Source organism: Atractosteus spatula, chromosome 9, assembly GCF_055471065.1.
Source record: "Atractosteus spatula isolate fAtrSpa1 chromosome 9, fAtrSpa1.hap1, whole genome shotgun sequence".
Classification (NCBI taxonomy): domain Eukaryota; kingdom Metazoa; phylum Chordata; class Actinopteri; order Semionotiformes; family Lepisosteidae; genus Atractosteus; species Atractosteus spatula.
In genome coordinates this window covers 14280934-14302117 of record NC_142714.1, presented here as the reverse complement: position 1 = coordinate 14302117, position 21184 = coordinate 14280934, and the positions used below count along the sequence as shown (strand labels likewise).

Genomic DNA, 21184 nt, shown 5'->3' with positions numbered 1-21184 from the left:
TCCTTTTCTCCCTCCCTCTCTCTCGCTCCCTCTCCCAGCAGATAACGTCACTCACTCCTCCAGCCCCACTTTTCCTTTCACACTCTCCCGGCTGACCGACTCTCGCTGTTTCGCGTTATTCCTGTCTTTTTTTTTATTCCTTCATTACTGGCGGCCGCGTGTCCAGTTGCGTTTATTATTCTTCCTAATAATTATTTGACCTCCCCCCGCTCCCATAAGCTAGGCTTGTTGAAGTTTTGCTTCAGCCGTGGTCCACGCTGTCGCTTACAGCGTAAACAGTGTTCTCCACAGCGCAGATTGCTGGGGAACTGCAAAGCCCGGGAGGACGGGCGCGGCTGCCTTTTAAGGCAATAGTGCCGAGAGTGCGGTCAAACATCCGGGGCTCAGTCCCCGTCCCAGGATAAATTATTATCCCCAATTAAATACCCCTCCGAGAGGCACCGATTGTTTCAGGCAAAGATTTCTCCTGTCATGCTTTGTGATATATGCCATGCATTCTTTGTGCTGGTGAATTGTGAAATGCGCTGTTCACAAAATATCCTCATTAATGCTGATATATTTTAATATCCGGAGAATAAATACTGTGCTTTAATTTATATATTTATATATATATTTGTCCAGCAGTACTTGCTGGCTGTATGTATGAGGTGACAGAAAAAGCTTCGCTTTTCCTTCCCATATCAGCGAGCCTTTAGTTCTCCCTTTCTTTTTCATGGATATGAATGTTTATTTTTGTTTCATACTATTACAAAACCTAGCACACCTTCAGCCTTGTTCTAAAAATAAATTCCATCGCTGGACAAAATTTCAGGGTATGAAGGAGAGCAGGCAGTATATATACTCAATCAGTTTGTAAGCTTCGGTGTTATTTCAGCTCAAAATGAAGTTGTAGAAGGTGGAAACTGTCTCCATCGAGACATTGTTTCCCAATAAAACGTTTTTAAGAAAACCGTTATCTCCAGAACTAAATCCACAAAACAAATGGTCTTTCTAGTCCATTGTATCTCTGTTTATTTAAAGAGAAAACAAATACAGAATTCTTTTATCTCACACCGAGACTATTCTCCCTTTACCACTCCTCACTCCTGCTGGGGGTTTCAGGAATTTCCAGGAAAGGATCGTTTTTATTTCACCACCAGAGGGTTATAGGTCAGTTCAGTTAAAGGCCACCCCCTAACTCTTAGCTATAAGCCCACAACTGTTTGTGTGCTTGTAGGCACTACAAGATTTATTCGTATTTTCCTTCCAGAAAAAAAAAGTATTTTTCAACTGAACAATTTTCTAATATTCTACATTTCCTTTCCTTAGGGTAAGAATGTGAGCATGGAGCCAAACATTTAGTCATATGGAAACATTTACCATATACATTATTGGTACGAGTCATCAGACTATAGTTATTTTTGATCTGTTGCTTTAACACTTAAAACATTTGTATTACCCACTTTTACTTGAAAATATATTTTTTTATTCCCAAATTATATTCTGATGCATGAAGTTAATTTTCCATCCATTCGTTTTCTAACGATTTCATTAACTATTTCATCCAATTCAAGGTCTTTCGGAAGCCAGTTTCTATCCCAGCAAACAACTGGCGCAAGGCAGGGTACACAATGGTCAGGATGCCAGTCCATCTCAGACCATTATTTTAAACCTGTTAGTGTGAATTAAGAAGCATAACATTTGAGATTTGTACATTTTACATTGGATATAGCATTAACCCACACACCTGAAGAAGGCTCCACGGCCGAAACGTTGTGTTCTCTTTCTTCTTTTTTTCAGCATGGAATAAACCTATTACTTGTTCCATTAACCTATTATGTTCCACTGTATTCTTGCTTATAATGTGCTCTCAGTAAAAAATGTTTTTTGTTGCACCCAAACACACAATATTTTTATACCCAAAAGATTAACTTTTGGAATTCCATCCTGTACTATGCTTGACTTTATCTGGCTGAGTGAATAAAGACACTCCTTCAAAAATAATCTCTCGCCTCACCACGGCCAACCTTTACCTGCACAGTTTGAGAAACAAAATGAAATTCAAATTAAACAGAGGCATTTACAGTATGTTCTTTAAAGTGGTGTGTTCGTGTCTGAAAATATTATCAGACTATCTTGTTCATACAGTAGAAGTCTACCCAGCAAATATCCACTGTATGTGAAATGTGAAAAAAGAAATGTAAAACAAAAGGAATGCTAGAAATGTGAAAAAGCCACAATCATACTAAAAAAAACAGCCTGATGGGAATACAGTTATTTTCCCACAACACAAAATTTACAGTAAACCTGACATAAACAAATATTGAAAATTAGGGCAGACCATTTCAAAAGCACATTTGGCAACCTGTATAACAAACGTTCTTTGTTAAGGCTTACTTGTCTTTACTGGAGTTTTTGAGTTCTCGTTCATTCTAGCCACCAATAGTTAAGATGCGATTTATGATACAGGAGACGAATACTTGCATCTGAAGCTTTATAGATTTTTTTTCCCAAGTGTAGAAGAGGTAAAATATAAGAACTTTAGTAATCTATATCTGTTACAATTCATAAATTAGCCAGAAACCTTGTTCCAGTCTCTGAAATGTCAGGATTTAGTTTTAATTGTGCATTTCACTAGGAAAGGGAATTTCTAGATCGGTATTTACAAATGTAAAGTGTCCATCAGTATTTCACATTAATTCTTGGTCACTCCAGAGAGAGAGTGAACATTCAGTGTAGAGATGTTAACTGAACATTTGGGATGCATCAGATCAATTTATAACTCTGCTCTCTACTCGCCCAGCCTGGAACTGCCTCTGGCAGCACCTCTATTGCCTTTTATAGACTCCTTTTTAATTAGGGTGTAAACATATTGTCAGAAGAAGTGTATGAAAGTGAAATCAAGAGTATAGAACAGAACAGGGGCAGTCACAAAACGTGGTTTAAAAATAAGCACTAAGTCAGAACAAACACACCATCCCTTAGTAAAAGGGAAAAAAAATCTACAAAAAGACTTTAGAAAACAAGAAAACCTTTTAACATCATTCTGAACAATCATGCAAATTTAGAATATTTCCACTTCTAGATTTGGAAAAGTGTAATATTCCATTTTGAAAAGAACTGCTCCTTATCCAAACCTGTAAAAAAAATCAAACTTATGGGCATCCCAAGTGTCTCAACCCCTAAAGGTGCTGGAACTATTGCAGGGTGATCACAGCTTCAAGCCTTCACTTGTAGGTCAAGTAACGATGGTAAAATGGGACCGGTCAGGCAGGCTCTCTCAGTGATCCCTCTGGCTTCCCAGGCACTGGCCCACAGGTGGTGCTGTCACTGAGGGACACACCTCTCCACCAACTGGCACTGATCCTCCAGTGCAGGGATGTGTTGCTTGTGATTCTTTAAAAGACAAGTGGCTTGAATGTGGGCGGGTCGGAGGAATTGGCCTAGATTTCCTCATTCTCCCTTCCACAACAGTTTGGCATGTGCAGTTTAAAAGCTTCAATCATAAATAAATGCATAATAAATGCAAAAGTCCATCAAGGAGGACTGCGATTTATTGGGATCTTCCCAATAAACAGATTTTCCTGTCCCATCATCCTATTGTTTCTCAACTGCATTGAGACGTACCCATCATCATAGCATTGGCTACCAGCAGTACAAGAATTTTCACTGTCATTAATATGTCCAACATACAGAAATATTCAAATACCCAACCCTAAGTGGCTGATCATCATTACATCTTAAGTAAACAAGACTATCAAAAGAAAGGTATCACTTATAACTGCAGCAATTTTGCAAAGGTTTCATATGAGGAAAATGAAAATCTTTTTTTTTTGTAACAGCCGCACTGACATTTTATTTGAACAAACACATGTAATTTAACATTAACATTGTGCTTAGTATTCCTCAACAACAGGGAGTCTGTTGTGCTAGTCACAGGCTAGTAGGTTTTATGGCCCACAGTCTTGTATCCATAACAGTAGCAATACAACTGGAACACATGCTAATCACAAGGTTTCAGATGCTATCCCATTCGTGTTGTAGAGTCTGGACAAGCATGGGCCTGTTCTCTGGTCTTTGAGTTTTGTTTGCCATACATTGTCCCAGTTTTTACTATGAACATTCAATGAGGCTTGTGTATGACAAATGGGCATCAACAGTCAGAAATGTCACATTCTTATCTCACGAAGAAACTTGCTGTTGCATGAGCAAGTTTTCCTGCTGGAATCAAGAGATTCAAGAGAGCTCAGGACTTGATCAATGTAGCCCTGTACAGTCAAAGACATAAATCGCTATAAGTGGAGTTCTGTAATGACTTGACACTTACAGTATGTCCAGATCATCACACATCCATCTCCCCATTGACTGTTCTGTTGTACACAACAATTAGTCTAACATTGTGCATGTCTGTGCAATGCTTGCCAATCTTGGTGGTTTACCTTGATTCATTACTTGTTTCCACTGCTGGGGAGTCCACTTGAGGTGTTGCTCCAACATAACTATAAAATGAAGGCACTGTTCTCTTGAGTAGCAGAATATATCAAATTTACATATTTATATATTTTTAAAAAAATTGCATGCCTAGTAATAGATGTTCAGCATATGATAGTCGTGTTCAGTAAACCCAGATGTTTAACAGTCAATGTGATATTTAGAGTTTCATTGTTGTGCCTGGCTGACCATTAATGGGTCCATGTGGAATCTAGTCCGTGTAGTACACCAAATAGAGAGTTGTGCCAGGGTGTAATAAAAGGTTATATCATAGTCAAGTACAATAGTCTTGCTAAAAGAACTGAGGGTGGTAGCTGTGAGTTTTAAAAAAAGTAATGTCACAAAACATAATCAAAAGGTTTTAAATCAATCTTATAATCATAACAGGATGTAAATAACCTTAATATATATTAATATGATTAAATCATAATTCTTTAAAAAGAAAAAAACAACTTGGCTTTTGAAAATCACAAGTTTGGTATTTGGCATTAAAAACAATATAATAGTAGGTACACACATTGTAAGTTTTTAGATCTTTTTATTTGAAACGCCAAATACTAGCAAGATCATGATTAAGAGTGGTTTACGTTACTGTTAACTTTTGTAATGTTTTAATAGAACTGAAAATCACACCATAGTTTGTTCCTTACTGATAGGTGAAGTAATTTAATGTAACAAGATTCTACATAACGTTTTTGCTATTGTTAACAATATAATATTTGCATTCTTTGGTTTCTTCATATTTGACTAAATGATACCTTTACTCTTTCAAATAGTGCAAGCATGTTCCTCATCTATTTGTGGACAAAGCATTTAAATGCCTGCTTTTTTTGAAACTCCAGCTGAGTATACTGCATTGTGCTGACCCTAACTAAGAAACATAATTAAAGGTAATGTCTTTGTCATATTTTCATTCAGGTTAAAAACAACTAATCACCAGTGATGTCTGATGTAAGCTTCTGTTTGACCATGTTACAAATCACTTTCAACTACTGTTGTGGGACAGAAATTGATCTTTATACTTACTGTGCTTTCAAAACCTTTAAATTACTCTCCAAACACAGTTAAGAGTCACTCAAAGGAGACATTTTAGCAAAAACTAAGAAGCAAAGAGGACCAACCTAAATTGTACCCTTACTTTCTTAATAACAAAATGTATTTATTCATATATGTATGTATTGTTCACTCAAAATAATTTGAGAAGTTTCCACGGGAATAAAAGACTTTCTAGCTGTCTTGCTAGGGTAGATATATAGCAAGGGAAGTGGCATCTGAAAGGAAACCTTTAATATTACTTTTGAAGATTTAGCCTCTGACTTGTCAGTTTGGATTTTTTTTGCCAGCAGTTCATGATGCATACCACAAGGGAAAGAAAATCTTAGATTCAAAGACAATTTGTGTCCCAACTGGTTGGGATTATTCTACTTCAAAGAACCCCCCACAATGCAAACACCTTATCCTTATACTTCATCATGTCCATACCCTGATTACAGAAACAGGTCAACCCCTTTCCTGTAAAATCAGAAAGATCAATTCAAAAGAGGAATTTACCAAATCAAACAATTTATATCACACAAGTTATGTCCAAAAGGAAATGTAGGTTTTTAATAAAAGAAAAAAATACAGCTATTTGAATGGCAGAGTTAATCCATTACAGGCATCAGTTATTGCACGTCTTAAAGAGTCAATAGTTTGTCAGCGTAGTGTTTTAATGTCAAGTTAAATAACAGTCTTTGAGAAGGTTTTAGAAATAAGAGAGCCCAGTCAAATTTACACATTCTTGAATCCGTAATCTTATTCAAGTAACATATTGAGATCATGGTCTATTTCACAGCACAGATTTCAAAATTAAAATGTAGCTTTCTGTGTTTCACTGCATTTTCACTTTATGGATCAACTGTGGATGTTTCATAATTCAGTAGATCCCCAATATTTTCCATGTCTTTTTTATGATTTCAGCAGCACATCAAACACTAGGCTTTCAGGTTTACTTATTTCAAACAATTTAAGCATCTGAACACAAAGAAACTAGTGGGAAACAGTGCTACACTCAATTAACTTTGGTAAATGTGGCGCCAAGCATGTTCAATTTGCAAAGATCCTGAACATTGAGCAGATAAAAATCAAAATGATGAGTTTCTAAGAAGACTGACTCCTTAAAATCCTTGGCTGAACACTTCCCCTCCTTCAAGCCTTATTAATCTCTCCTTACTCAGAGAAATTCTACATTGACACTGCTTGAGGTTTGCAGCAGTGATGCCAACTCCAGTCTGTGAAGGCTTGGATTCTGCCAGTTACATTCACATCAACTGCTTACAGAAATGATGTATTAATCTTAGCAAGCGATTAATCAGATTTCAACTATAAAGTACATAAGGACATACAGGGCCTCTGACCTTCAAAGACTGGATAGAAGTTTTCCTGCTGTCTGGCAAAGTACAGACAAGTCCATTATGAAAACATACCTATATTTATAGATTGTAGGTGCCAGCAGCACTATTACAATTCAGGATACTTAAGCACAGTGATGCCAATGTACAGTATTTTCATTTGCACATAGTTTTGAGGATCAATGTCCCAGTTTTAAGTCCCCGAACTGTTAGCTCTTTGTTCGAAAGTAGAAATACTGACACCCAGTGGATGGAACACCTGCTGCTACTGCTATTAAAAAAAGGGCATCCTTCAAAAAATAAACACAAACAAAAGGTACTGTATGCAACTCTGTAAACCCCTTTAATTTTCTGACAAAGTAGTTTTGCCAAGATGACACTGGTACCAATTGTTTTCTCTCCATATTTTTCATACATCAATCAAGTAGCTTTTTATCAACATTTTTTAATGTTTTAAAAATATCTGGGGAAGCCATGATACTTAACAAGAAATAATTTGGTAATGGCAATTGAGATTTAGATTGAAAGATTGAAAAAATATATATTTTCTACTGTAAATAAAAATAAAACTGTTCGCTTGTCATGAACAGACCAAGAACAATTCATTTGAAAAGTTCTTGAATGTAAATGGAATGGCTGTAACAACAAGTAATTTGTGGGACATAAGATGAGTACAATTCAATAATTAGTTGTATTTAAAAAACAGCAGTATTAATAAAAATAGTGAAAACAGACCACAAGAAAGTATGCTACATGAGGTTCTAAGAGATTATGGTACATTAATTTCTTTTTTTGTATTCCAAAACTTTCTACAGAAAACAAAGAGGTTTTCAGCATTCAACATGTCGTTCTGAATTTTTGCTTTATAATTTTAAATCTATCATATGCTCCAAGTCTTGTGGTTTGTTAAAATGTCAATTTGTGTATCCCACCAAGGCTGAAGAATTGCCTTGGTTATCTTTATTTCCATGCTCTTTTCTTAAACAAAATTATCAGTCTGTTGAGTGTGAAAATCTGAAATATCTGGTGAAACAAACTAAAATATCAAAGCAAATCTATGCATATTGATTTTGCCAACCACTGGAATTATTATTTTTTCCCCAAAAAACAAACAAGCAAACACACAATATGTGGAAAAAAATCAAATAAAACAATCTCCTACAGTGATTTGGTTTTAAATGTAAACATTACATCTACAAAATCTTCAGTTTTGTTCTCAGTATTTTATAGACATCAGCTGGAAGGAAGCTGAAGACAACTTAATTTACATGAGTTTTATCAAACCAGTATGTGCAATGCAATGAAAGTCAAGATGATTTGCTTCAAAAGTAGAGCATGAAATGACGGCAAAAAAATAAATTCCATTTTGCCATGAAATTCTTTGTAAAAACTTTAGCCCTGCATTCCTATGATTTGGTATGATTCAAAATAATCTATATATAATTTAAAAAAATCACAATAATAAAAATATAAATTATAAAGGGAAGAAGAGGTTGCGAGACAGCTGCATACTGTTTCTGGACAAAATAAACTTCATACAATGACTCAAATAATCCTTTTAATTTTTAGGAAGGATTCAGATAAATTATTCTGAGGATAACTATCCTACCAAGGTTGTCAAATTTAAGGTTTTATTCTGTTTTAGACTGAAAAGGTCATAAAAACTGGAGTAGTTTTGGGGGCTAGTTCTACTGGGTCTAGCTGTAGAGTTTACTCATGAAATGACTCAGTAGCTTGCTTCTGGGGTTTCCTCTAGGGGTGCGCTAATGTTTGACTTATTTTAAAAGGAAAGTTTTTTTTTAAATAAATTTTTAAAGTAAAATCATTCACAATTACACAAGGAAAGTCATGTCTTTAAATTACCACTAACATTGCCCTACATGACTTTAATTCATGGAATGGCACTATATGGGTGGTCTGAATGCTCTTTCACTTTAAGTTTTACCTTGATTACGTAAAGTTAAAGCAAGTAAAACAGACCATCTCTTTAAAGACTGAATTCAAACATTCAGCCACAACAATTAATTAGGCATTAGATTCCCTTTACTTCACATCACTGAATGCAGACTGTCATTGGCATGGCAGACTGAATGTCCTAAAGTCCTCAATGACCTGAACTGGGAGACCTGTGCCAACAAATTCAAATACCTCATGCAATTCTTGTAAAGGTCACTGCATGCAAACACAGCTCATGACAGCTTCATACTTATAAAGACTATGGTCGGAGTGCCTCCTTTCCTCCTCATTTTTCAAATAATTGTACTACATCTCAAATACTGGCCCTTGTTTCCAACACATCCCAGCTAGGGATGTATTAGAATCCAGTAGTGAGGAAACAAATTATCATCACAGAAATAACTTGTAAAGGTGAAAAGTGGGAGTCAAAATCACAAATTAAGTACAGAAGCAGTAGTTTTGGTACAGCACACAACTTTGTCATTGTCTAAGACATAATGCATTCCACCCTGTCAATGGGAATGATAGCAGAAGAACTGATATAGAAGTACTTAGATGTACTTGGTCATTAGATGAAATTGAAGTTTTATTTGTCTGTATTCATGCCAGATTTAATTCTGAAACTGCACTTTAGAAATAGATCTAATGAAGAAACAAAATTACAGCACCATTTTTTAATACACCAGTAGATTATAAAGCTGGATCATTTTTATTATAGCCAATATAGAAATGTGATATCTAGAGAAAGCCATTACAAAGGGGAAAATGACCCTGGTGATTTCTAAGAATATTACAAATATTAATCAACATGAATTTATACACTACATCAAATGTTCAAAGGATTTTGTAAAATAAATTTGCCATATTTGTCCAAATAAAAAGTGATTTAGCTTATCATCTCCTGGTATATTTCAACTGAGTAATATGAAAGTGAAGGGAACCTATGCACAATAGTATCTTGTTGCAGAAAAAAGTAAGAAAATAAATAGCACTAAAATAAATGCTTTTTTCTCCACTTTGTCCATTTTTAAACCTCCCCCCACAGGAAATTTTAATAAAAACAGTCTTCCAGTTTACGTTAAGTAGCTGTTAATACGTAATCATAACAATGAAGTTAAATATCTTTGAGAATTATGCAAAATGATGAAGATTCCAGTTCTGACAAAGCTAGGTGATTGCTGCTACAAAGTGGATAAGTGGGAATGCAAGGAACTGCATTGTATTAGCTCAGTGGTCCGAGGAATTACAGCAGAATGGTCTCCTGTTAAAAGTTTGGATGGCCCAAGCCTGAATGGGAAGAAGGGCTTTAAGTCATTCTTGTGCGGGGAAAAACTCCCAAGTTTCCACGTGAGAATGTCATTCCACCAGTGGGGTCCTGTTGTTGGTCTGTGACATTTGCTCCACACTTGTGGCTTTATAAAGTTTCCAGTCTCAGTGAAAGTTCCAGCTGATCTGGATTGACAGTTTTTCTTGTGCAGTGGATTCATGCGTGTTCAAGACTGAGACTTCCACAGGGTCAGTGCTGTTTGAACAAGGAGAAGGATGGAGGTCAGTGTGTCAGTGTGTGTGTGTGTATGTGTGTGTGTGTGTACAAATGTGTGTGTTACACAGGGTCAGGACTTTCCTCAGTGCCTTCAGCCAGCTCTTGCTTGTACATGAAAGTCAGCAGGAATAATGCAACATCCAGGGAGGACCAGTAAGCTGTATGCGATGTCACAGCGGACCAGTATCGGCTTTCCACCAAACCCTCACGCAGTTCAAAGTCAATCCGGTGCTCCAATTCCACTGAAACCCAAACAGAACAAACTGTTATTGAAGTTACTGATGTCACTGTTAGACTTCAACTAGACAAATTTGAGGTTGTATGTGTGCTTCCATTTTTTTTATTCCTTTAACCTAATGTTTTTTGAACATAGTATTTAAGAGCCCATATACTGTACCCAGGAGGTCTGAATCAATATTTAATAAAACACTCTTTACATCACTTCACACTGAATAAAAGAGGACCAAATTAAAAATCTAGTCAAAAGCTCTTTAACAATGACCAGCCACAACTTTAAAATCACAGACCTTATAGAAAACAAAAACATTCTCCAACCTTTCTTTTAATAATGCTTACACTAATGAAATTGGAAACATCACATATTATTTACTACTTTTTTTACCTCACAGTGATTTCTGACATGTAGTAACTGCAAATAAAAACGAAAACCTTTCATATTTTTCATACAGATTTGATAAACCTCTATTCATCCACGAGGAACTACAAGCTAATGGAAACACAAGATACTGACATGTTGTGTCAACTACTGAGGAGCTGGATTGAGAGAGGCTGGAAAGACCATAGGATGACTGAGTGTCCACTGGCCTCTTGTCCTCGCCCTCTGCAGCAGTGCCCTCAGCTGTGGATACCTGGCTACTAGACCGTGCAAACCGAGAAAACAGGATCCCTCCGATGCCTTTCCCAATGCTTGCAGCACCTGTTCATAAAACACATAGCACAGAGCCTTAAGCATCATGCACACAACAATCAAAACATCTTGAGATGTTTGGCAATACTACAATGCTCTCTTCAACTCCCATTACACTCAAAATAAGGAGCTTTAGTTGTTTTAACCCTAGATGCCACTTCACATGAAGATGTATCAAACACCTTGTCTCATATAAAGGCATAAATAAAATAAAAAATCGCACAATATCACAAGATGGTTAGTTTATTGGCTTACAAGATGTTTACCCAAAGCATCTTGCAACACTAAAAATAAAGAAAATTAATAATAATACATAAAGAAAATAAAAAAGGAATAACTCAAACACAGCAGGAAAAAGTAAAAATCTAAATGACAAGAACATTCCTGTGCAGCTCAGAACAGTCAAAACAATGTCCATCAAACAGTTAATAACATACAGGAATCACAGAATACTGTAAAGAAGGATTGCCATTTAGCAGAACACATTATCAGCTAATAGTAAATGTTCAACCAACAGGGTAACACTTTGAAGGTTTTTTTCTCAGCTCGTTTTGTATCAAACGTCTATCATATCAAGAAGCTTAATCAAGACTCCAGTACTGCAGGATCTCAGAGAAAACTCTGGAACAAAGTACAAGACTGATCTACGAAAGCTGGGGTGCCTTTCTCTTTTTATGTATGTGGTCATAAGAGTGGTAGGTTCATGTGTTTCTCAACAGGAGTCTATAAAAGTCAAGAATTCCAGTGGTCAGAGAACTCAGGCCCCATCCTGTCTCTGTTCTGATATCATACTGATGCCAACTGCCAGAAAAAAAGCATCTTTAAGGCTTGCTATTCTAAAATTGTTGTTGTAGCACAAAACATCCCCACACAGCATTTTTAATAATAATCTCTACAAAGCTCTTTCATGTACATAAGCTGCTTTCTCCTCCAAGATAATTATTAGCTCTCATTTAACTCTGATATTATGCATCTCAGCTACTGTATATTTTAACTATCCATGTTTGAGTGCTTTTGCTAAAGTGGCTATTATACTGTTTTTTATTTATTCAATCCTGTTAATGTTTTGTGCTTTTACAACGGTTTTAGAAAGCATTGATAAAATAAATACCTGTACAATATTTTAGGCAATTGAAATACAGTTTAAATTGTGTACGTAGTATGTAAAGTAACAATACTTTATTAAATTTAGTGATGAATGGTAATTGCATATTCTTTGCTTAAACAAAGCTATGACTAATTGGACAGAATGTATTGTTTTCTTAAGCTAAACTCAGCTACATTTTAACTTTTCTGAATACAATGAGGTCATCATTTACGGGTTATTTAAATATGCAATCAGTGGAAAAATGGAAATAAAAGATAAAACGAAACAGGACAAAAAGAAAAACTTTATTCATCACACTCCTGGTTTCACAACAACAAATCATTAAGTTCTCAAGAGGAGGATGATGAGAGCAAGTCAGGAGGAGCAAAAGAAAACAAAGACTTTTATGCTTTTGCTATCTCATCATGCAGCAATGCAAACCCTGTCCAGGCCTCTTTTGCAGAAATGCCATGGGCACCCCCTCAAGGAAAGACAAGGACAAATCTCTTGCTTGTCAGTTTTAAGAACAGACTTCTAATCCAATATCCAGCTGCATTTATTTGAAAAGAATAAGTAAAATGGGCAAACATACAGTATGTTTCTATTGCACACTTCTCTACACATTACATTTTAATAAAAATATGAGTAATTGCATACTGTACACAATGCCCTTAAAAACACAAAATAAAAAGCACTAAACAGAAAATCTCAGAGAATATTTCAGATATGGTTATGCTACTCGCTCAGTGTGTCTTCACTGCATTAACAGCCCTAATCCTTACACATTGAACTGTTCGTAAATTAAGCCTTAAATATTCCCTTCCTTTGTCACTACATAGCGATTGCCACAGTCTTGTGATTCTGCATCATGCAAGGTGCATATAAAATTATCTGCTTGTACTATTTAGACTTTTTTTAGGCATTAACTTTACCTAATTCTCAAACTTACAATGAAGCATGTACTGTAAGTGAAGATCAGACTGTGATGTAGATCAAAAATAATCATAATATACAATGTATTACCATTTAAGCAATTTTTTATCTAAATATATTTCTATAGAAGACACTATAAAATCTTATGTTAAATGTAGACTGAGAAAATGTCTACTTCCTTACACTTAAAAAAATCAGTCACTAAATAGCAATCCTGCATTCCTTGTTTTGAACATAAACACTGACTGGTTGTGGTGGTCAATCTTTGAGCAGATTATGAGTGTTGTGGCCAAAGCAGACAAAGGGTAGTAAGAACAGCAAAGCTGGAAACTTAAAGCAAACATGAATATTTTTGCTATTACCACCAGATGGCAGTACCCATTAGGTTATGAGGAATGGAGAATAAAAAAAAAACACATTGCCTGACTCTTTCTGCTTGTGTTACATCCAGTTACCATTTTATTTTACTTCTAAGATGTTTATGTATGAAAATACTTGTTGATAAAACATAAGGTTAATATATCTGTGGATGACAAGGAATCATTTAGGCAAAAGAATGACATTTACACTATTTTGCTAACAAAAAATTGCAATATGCTGGACTGGACTCTTTGGCATTTCTTAATGAGGATGCACAGGCTACTCTCACCTAGAATGCTGGCTTTCCCAAGGTTGGTGATAGATTCTCCATAGTGACGTCTTGCCATGACTGGAGAGGTGCTGGGACTGGGGATGCTCTCGGAGTCTGAGGCTGAGGTAGTCTCTTTAATGGGGTTGATGAACGTAGGCCTTATCTGGTCATAAGGAGTAGGGTTGGTAGTGTTACACCTGCAATGTAGAAGCAACTCCACTAAGTCTATTCAATACTCATTTTTAATTTTACTGGCAACACAAAAACATAGAAGTAGAAAGTAGACATTTTAATACTAATGAGAAATGTCACAAGAATATCTATTAAACCTTTACCAAGAAGAAATACAAAAAGATACCCACCAGTGTATCTGGACGGGTGCAATGTTGCTGTAGTGCTTTAGAATAAGAGGTTCCAGCCTGTAAGCCTGTGAACAGAAAAAAAAAAGGATAAAACCAGGGCCAGGATTGTATTTTGATTGCATGAACAAAGAGATCTACACTTACACATATAACTAAATAATCTAAAGGGGATGAATTATTGTATCTATATATTTTAACAACAATAGCAGAAGTTATTAATCTTATGTAACCAAAATGAATATTTGCATGCACTGAATATTTCATTTTCAAAGAAATTCTATTAACAGCGGGACACATTTCACACCACAACTTGACGTTTAAAAGGAACTGGTTTTTAACTTTCGACAATCTTGTTTAAAAAAATCAAAACAAATGTGAATGCCTCGCTCTGTAAACAGAAAAGCAACTGCACTATGGTTAGCAAAGCACATAGCTAAGATGAAGGCAAAAGCAACACAGCTTTTTTAGAAACCAAAACATGGCAGGCCATCAGCAGGGGAAGGCACCTTGGATACACCTCTGGGTGCTCTGTACTCAAAGCCTGAAATTCCACTGCTTTTTTTTATTTCTATCTGTAAACGCAGGGCAAGATGTGGCTGACTTACCACAGGGTCAGTTGGATGGAAGATGTTGAAGAGGCGCTGGCAGATAGACTTGGGCAGTATGTGGTCCTGACAGCCATTGTTCTCGGGTCTGATACCCCGCAAAGCCAAGAACACTGCCATTGGAGATCCCATACAGAAGAAATTCTCAACCTGCAGTAGCCAAAGCAGATCATTCATCAACAACCAGCCTCAATACACCTTCAGTATTCTAATTTTCCTACTTCAAGAAGTCGATATGCATCTTTTACTTTTATATTGCCAAGTGGCAACATAGAAAAGGTAGAGATACAACTCTTTATTGTTCACTATACAGGTTCTGAATGATTAATAATTAGGTAGGGAACTACAGATACTGTACACTTACCAAATGGTTGTTTAACTGTCAAAAGATTTAGATAACTTTGATATCATAACAAAAGGGTCACAATTCTTCACAACAGTGGTATTCATGCATTCATCATATAATTTAATTTTTATATTAAGTACATTTATGTATTCATAAATTTTCTTCCTTAAACTTTCATTTTCCACCTTTCCCGTTCTAATTCACATTGGTGGGTATATAATTATTAATATCATATTATATTAAATGTATTTCTTAGATCCTAACATTTGTTATTATAAATTTTGAGGTGCATTTCAGCTTTTTCAGTAGGACTGACACGGTCAAGACCCCATAGATGTAAAATAAATTTAGTACACATAACAGATTCATCTGATAGGTTATAATAAGATATTTTTTTACAAAGTAACCTTTTTAATGATTTTAAAATAACTATAAACCAGCACTGATAACTTTGAAACACTGCTCTTACATAAAAGAGATAAGAAGGATAGAACATTTTATTAAGCATTTCTGGTTCATAATGCATAAACATATTCAAATAAAGTAGGTCTTTGCATTTGATGAAAGGTTTATATTAAAATGTTGAAATTATGTTAATGTGCAATAATCTGAAAATTGGAATTCCATACCTTAAATTTTAAAGCTGGTGAGGCCAGTGCCTTAGAGGTTTCCAAACCCTGAAGTTGTTCCTCCAGATCTCTTAGCCTAGAGCATGAAAACACCAAGACAATACACAGGAGAGAGGGTGGAGAGTGAGTTATCAGGTTCAGACTAAACCTAGGATTGCAGCTTCTTGAAAACAAGACAAATGATGGAGAAATACTAAGCAACAGGCTTTTAGGATTCACATTTCCATCTTATATATGCAAACAAATTCATCAAATTGCCAATGAATTTAACAAAACATTAAATTATTACAATACATATTAAGAAAGAAAAGAATCACCATTGTAAATCACATTGAATAAATATCTAAATTGTGAATAAATGAGTACATCCATTTCTTAGGTGCCTCAATTCAAGATTACAGAGATTTATTACATCTATTTCTAAAAGGACAGGGGACAGTAGTGTTGTAAAGGTCAGGCCAACACAATAAAACACTAATGAGTAACTGAGGCAGAAACAGACAAGTATATTCATTAGGAAGGAAGTCTTCTGTACCTCCGCTTAGTGAGCTGCAGCTGTTCCAGAAGATGACGTTCCTCATAATTCAGCCAACTCATGTCCACCTCCTCCAGCTCCTGATGCTCCTGCTGATACATCCTCACAGGGTCCCAGCCAGTCATAATATCGAAGGTGATGACACAGCCCAGTGAATGGGAAACAATGGACACTTTACCTCCCTTCTCTTCAAAGTCTGGGTTTCGGGTGCAAAAGAGCGAATACAGGCGATTCAACTCCTGAGTCAGGCCCTTAGTGATCTGCATCAGAAAAAGACATTCTGATCTGACATCTCTGCTGGAAAAACAAAGCTGCATCAACACAAGCTGCTTCCATTTCCGTCCTGTGTAATCCTCATGAATATGCATTTATCCTGACTTCTGCTTATTGTGGGGCAATCAGTTTTCATACTTTAAAAAATCAGAATGGCAACTTATTACTCGCTCATTAAATCTGAAATCTGATTACAAGTTTAAGCGAAATATTGTTTAAAAAGAAAGATTAATGCGATACAAACCTGTGACGAAACGGAAATATGAGGACAATCACATTTCTGTCACAGCTTGAAAAGACATCAAAATGTTGTGTTAATGCTCACACTGATGTATTGAAATCATTTTCAGCATTTTAATCCTAAAATTCCATACATTGTTTTTATGTGATATAGTCACCCACTTTGATATAGCCAATTGTGTGTTTGCAGGTTGTGGCGTGCACCTATGGATTCCATGACTATGTACAGGAGTAAAAGAGGAAGTCTTCTTCAACCAGAGCCCCTGCTGCCAACTCGCACGTCACAGGGAACACTGCCCTATATCGGAGGTTCAGAGCATTCCTCAGATGCCACATTACTGCAGGGTTCATGATGTTGCCGAGAGCCGAAAAAGACCTTGCCAACCCTACCCTCAGCTTCGTTGAGTCACTCAGGAGGTCCCATAAAATTAAAATAGCATACAATTTTATATATATAGATATATTATCATAACGTTTTAACTATTAAACAAGCAGGTTTTGTCATTACAGGAACACATTTTGCTAGTTGTTTGAAACTGACTTAGCAATAAATGAATGTAGGTTTTCCCAGAAAGAAATATAATCAAGCAGTCCTGTTGATTACTAGAAGCACTGACCTCATCTCTGTACAGAGGGCTGGTGTAGTACATAATGTCCATGGCACTGCTGTTGAGCATGTCTCTAAGTCCACGCACTTTGTCTGGTGTGATGGAATCCACAGTGTCTACAACAACAACATTACGCAGCACCTCAGCATACAGGTTTGATTACCAGATTTATTAAGAGGGCACAACGGTACAACAAACTATAAATTCTCTTGAATTTACAGTCTAGTAAAGTTTGGGCCTGGAAACATAATGACCAGAAAAAAGGCAAAAAGATGTGGCATTTTCTAAATCATAACCATGAGCTGTTAACGATTCAGAACTGGTACAAATTACATAATCTTTGCACCAGTTAAACTTTCTTTTCCAAAAAATAACTCGGCATTAATTATTATTGTTACTTCAATCATCATGCTTATTATGCCGTCATCACAACACGGCAGTGCATGTCTTAGAAAAGTAAACTCATTAGGTAACACAGTTTCAGCTCTCCTAACTTCTCAACCATGATACTGGCTGACAATGAGTCCTTGTTGTGAAAAGTCTGTTGAATACAACAGTCCTACCTCCATCCAGAGTTAGTTTTGACCTCCATTCCACAGGCAGAAACTCCACATGTTCCGATGCATGATCGTAAAAATGCTTTTCTTCCATTTTTCGTGCTGCATCTCTCATCCTTAAAATACACAAAGTTTCGTGTTCTTATTAATATATTTAATTCATTTGCCCCCTCTTGTAAAGAATATTGCTCTAAACAAAGCTAGCACAAGTCCTGAGATCATTTAAGATGCATTCATACATGTACAGTGTTGTGCAGTAACATCTTCAGAGCAAACCTTATATTCAATACTATATAAATCTTACATAATTTGATATAGTAACATATCTGACAAAAATTAAGACATGTTGCATGTTTTTTTTCTTCTCTACACAGAAACATGGTTCTACGGCAATCACCTATGGAAATTCTAGCTATTTGGTTTTAAGCTAAGAGTTCATCCCGAGAGATCTGTTTCAAATCACAAAAGGTACCTTTTTGTATTTATTGATGTTCCATAAAGGAAAAATTAAAAAAAAAGTTTATACATGAGTTATTAACCAGACATCATAATAGCTGCACATAGTGTACCTTTAGTCGTTGTGATCACGTTTCTGATTAATGTGCATTGACGTTTGCTAAACAATTTTGTTTTTGTCACTCAAAGTAAGCGGGATTAATAAAATTGCAACAATAGCAGAAATCACTAATGTGGTTTGATTGTTCATGGACATAAATATATTGCACTATAATTTCTGAATTTACTGAATACTGCAAACAGTGATGGGGAATGAACTATTACCAATGTATTTAGCATCTTGTTTTTTGGTGTAGTAAACAAATCTTGTGAGGACAGTGAAAAACAAAATCTACAGGTGTCTGGTAGCCACTATTTCCTAGTGATCTAGTAAACTAACCATATAACCAAAAAAAATAAAATTGTATAATATTCAGGATCCTCAAAGGAAATACAAAAATGTACCATATTTATCCAAGATCAAAGGTGTTATGTCCATGATTTTTCGTGTAACTGCCATTTATGTGGAAAAAATACTTTTAAAAAACAGGTTTATATTAAGAACAAAATATTAAAATTACACTGCCTGAAGACCAAAATCCAAAGACTGTACATCAGTACAGTAAGGGAGAAAGCTTTGAGACTTATGTTCCTGAGAAGCAGTAGAGTAGAGGTCCTAATCTGTTCTGAGAAGCTGAGTTTACAGCTGTCTACTTTAGTCTGCTTTACCCTTCTTAACGTACAAAGCCTCTGGCAGTACCAGGGATCAGCTGTCGTATATTAGTGTGCAGGAAAGAAGAACACCACGAAAAGTCATGGCTCTCGCTCTTCCCATATTATAGAAAAAGCACAAACTATGGAAAATCCTACCAACAAATTGGCAGCAACAAACAAACACTTCATAACAGACATCTGCAGTGTACAGTCAACGTTATACTCTTTATATATATCTAATAATGTTTTACCATTTAATGCAATTTTATCAACTCTTCAAGTGTCAAGACAGTAGTACATTCATACTGTCCATTACTCACATCATTTTCATGACTTCAAATGTCATTTCTTTAACACTTTAAAAAATGTTAAAGGCGTCTTGCTGAATGTAAGCACCAACATAAAACTAAAACTTAGAGCTAGGAAAGTTAGGATAGGACCTGCATATACCGTACTTACATCAAAATCAAAAGGTATCAAATAACAGGAACAATTCAAATTAAGGACTACTGCACACTATGAAACTTGTAAATTGCTGCCATCCATGAATAAAGGTCTTCTGTAGCTCAGCCGGCAAAACCACTGTTGAGCGACGTAGGAGACCCGGGTTCGAGCCCATGTGGTGAAGGATGAACCAGGACAGGAGCAGCGAGAGCACAGGCCCAGGAACCCGAATTCGTTACAATATTATTCATGGCGGTGCAGTGGCTCTGTGGCTAAGGATCTGTGCCTGTGGCTGGAAGGTTGCCGGTTTGTATCCCGCGCCTGGCGGAGTATCCTACTCCGTTGGGCCCCAGAGCAAGGCCCTTAACCCCAACTGCTCCAGGGGTGCCGTATAAATGGCTGACCCTGCGCTCTGACCCCAAGCTTCTCTCCCTGTCTGTGTGTCTCATGGAGAGCAAGCTGGGGTATGCGAAAAGACAAATTCCTAACACAAGAGATTGCATATGGCCAATAAAGTGATCTTATCTTATACAGTATAACAGCTAGGCACTGGTAACTACAGAAAAAATAATTACATAAACCAAGTCATTTCAAACGCTCAACAACTAAAATATTCTTCAATATTTTTTTTTTTAATTTACTTCTGGTATTCCTCCTAATTCCAAACAGAGAATTCTATGTTTCCTACATATTAGTATATTAATATTAATTAATATACAGAAGTTGACAGGACTAGGTTTATAATTAATGTAATTATTCCATCTTTTGGCAAGATAGAGATAACTAAGTATTCATCAACATATTGCTGAAGATGTAAAATGTCTAAGCAACAGAAAACAATCATTACAATAATCATTATGTATTATAAATATTAAAGTTCCATGTATATAATAAAAAAGATCATTCCCATTCATCTGCTACATTTAGCAGCATAGCACCATTATGTCTCCATACAAGTCATGGTAAATCCTTGTTTCTGTGCTTGTGTGCAGGATCAGAAAGTGCAAAGAACAAAAGACAATGCCAGGTGCACTCACCTTAAAGCCACACAAATTCAACCGCTTATTATTCACAAAGAGAAAAATGCAAATTCCAATGGCCAAGAAACTTACGTCTGCTCCCAATAATGTATGAGGTGTGTAAATGCTTATTGAACCTTAGCACTAAATAACTAAGTGATATGTTAGTGTCTGTTGGTACACAAGGTGAAAATGAGCAATGTCATTTCAATTAGCAAACAAATTTGGAATTAAATGGTTTTCATAACAATGCACAAAATCCTGCCCCCAAAAAACTCCCCAATGCTAAGAGCAAAGCAATCTCTCCATAACACACACTGTTATTCTATCAAATTGACTAGGGTTCTACAGAAAGAGAAAAGACAAGATCATTCAGCAATTACAAAGCAAATGAAGGCTCTGCAGAAAGATGGGATAAT

General features: G+C 36.0%; 1 protein-coding gene across 3 annotated transcripts in view; it reads right to left on the bottom strand.

The window, feature by feature from the left end:
• Positions 1-6055: 6055 nt before the first annotated feature.
• Positions 6056-21184, bottom strand: part of LOC148828258 (phospholipase DDHD1-like) — a 30288-nt gene continuing 15159 nt past the window's right edge. For all 3 annotated transcript variants that reach the window (XM_088925926.1, XM_088925927.1, XM_088925928.1), the window contains 9 exons: positions 18100-18209; positions 17546-17652; positions 16416-16675; positions 15881-15956; positions 14906-15055; positions 14301-14365; positions 13957-14135; positions 11111-11296; positions 6056-10601 (listed from right to left, as the gene is read on the bottom strand). In XM_088925926.1, coding sequence (XP_088782052.1) covers positions 10420-10601; positions 11111-11296; positions 13957-14135; positions 14301-14365; positions 14906-15055; positions 15881-15956; positions 16416-16675; positions 17546-17652; positions 18100-18209 — 1315 coding nt within the window. In that variant the 3' untranslated portion in view covers positions 6056-10419. The remainder of the gene's footprint in view (positions 10602-11110; positions 11297-13956; positions 14136-14300; positions 14366-14905; positions 15056-15880; positions 15957-16415; positions 16676-17545; positions 17653-18099; positions 18210-21184) is intronic.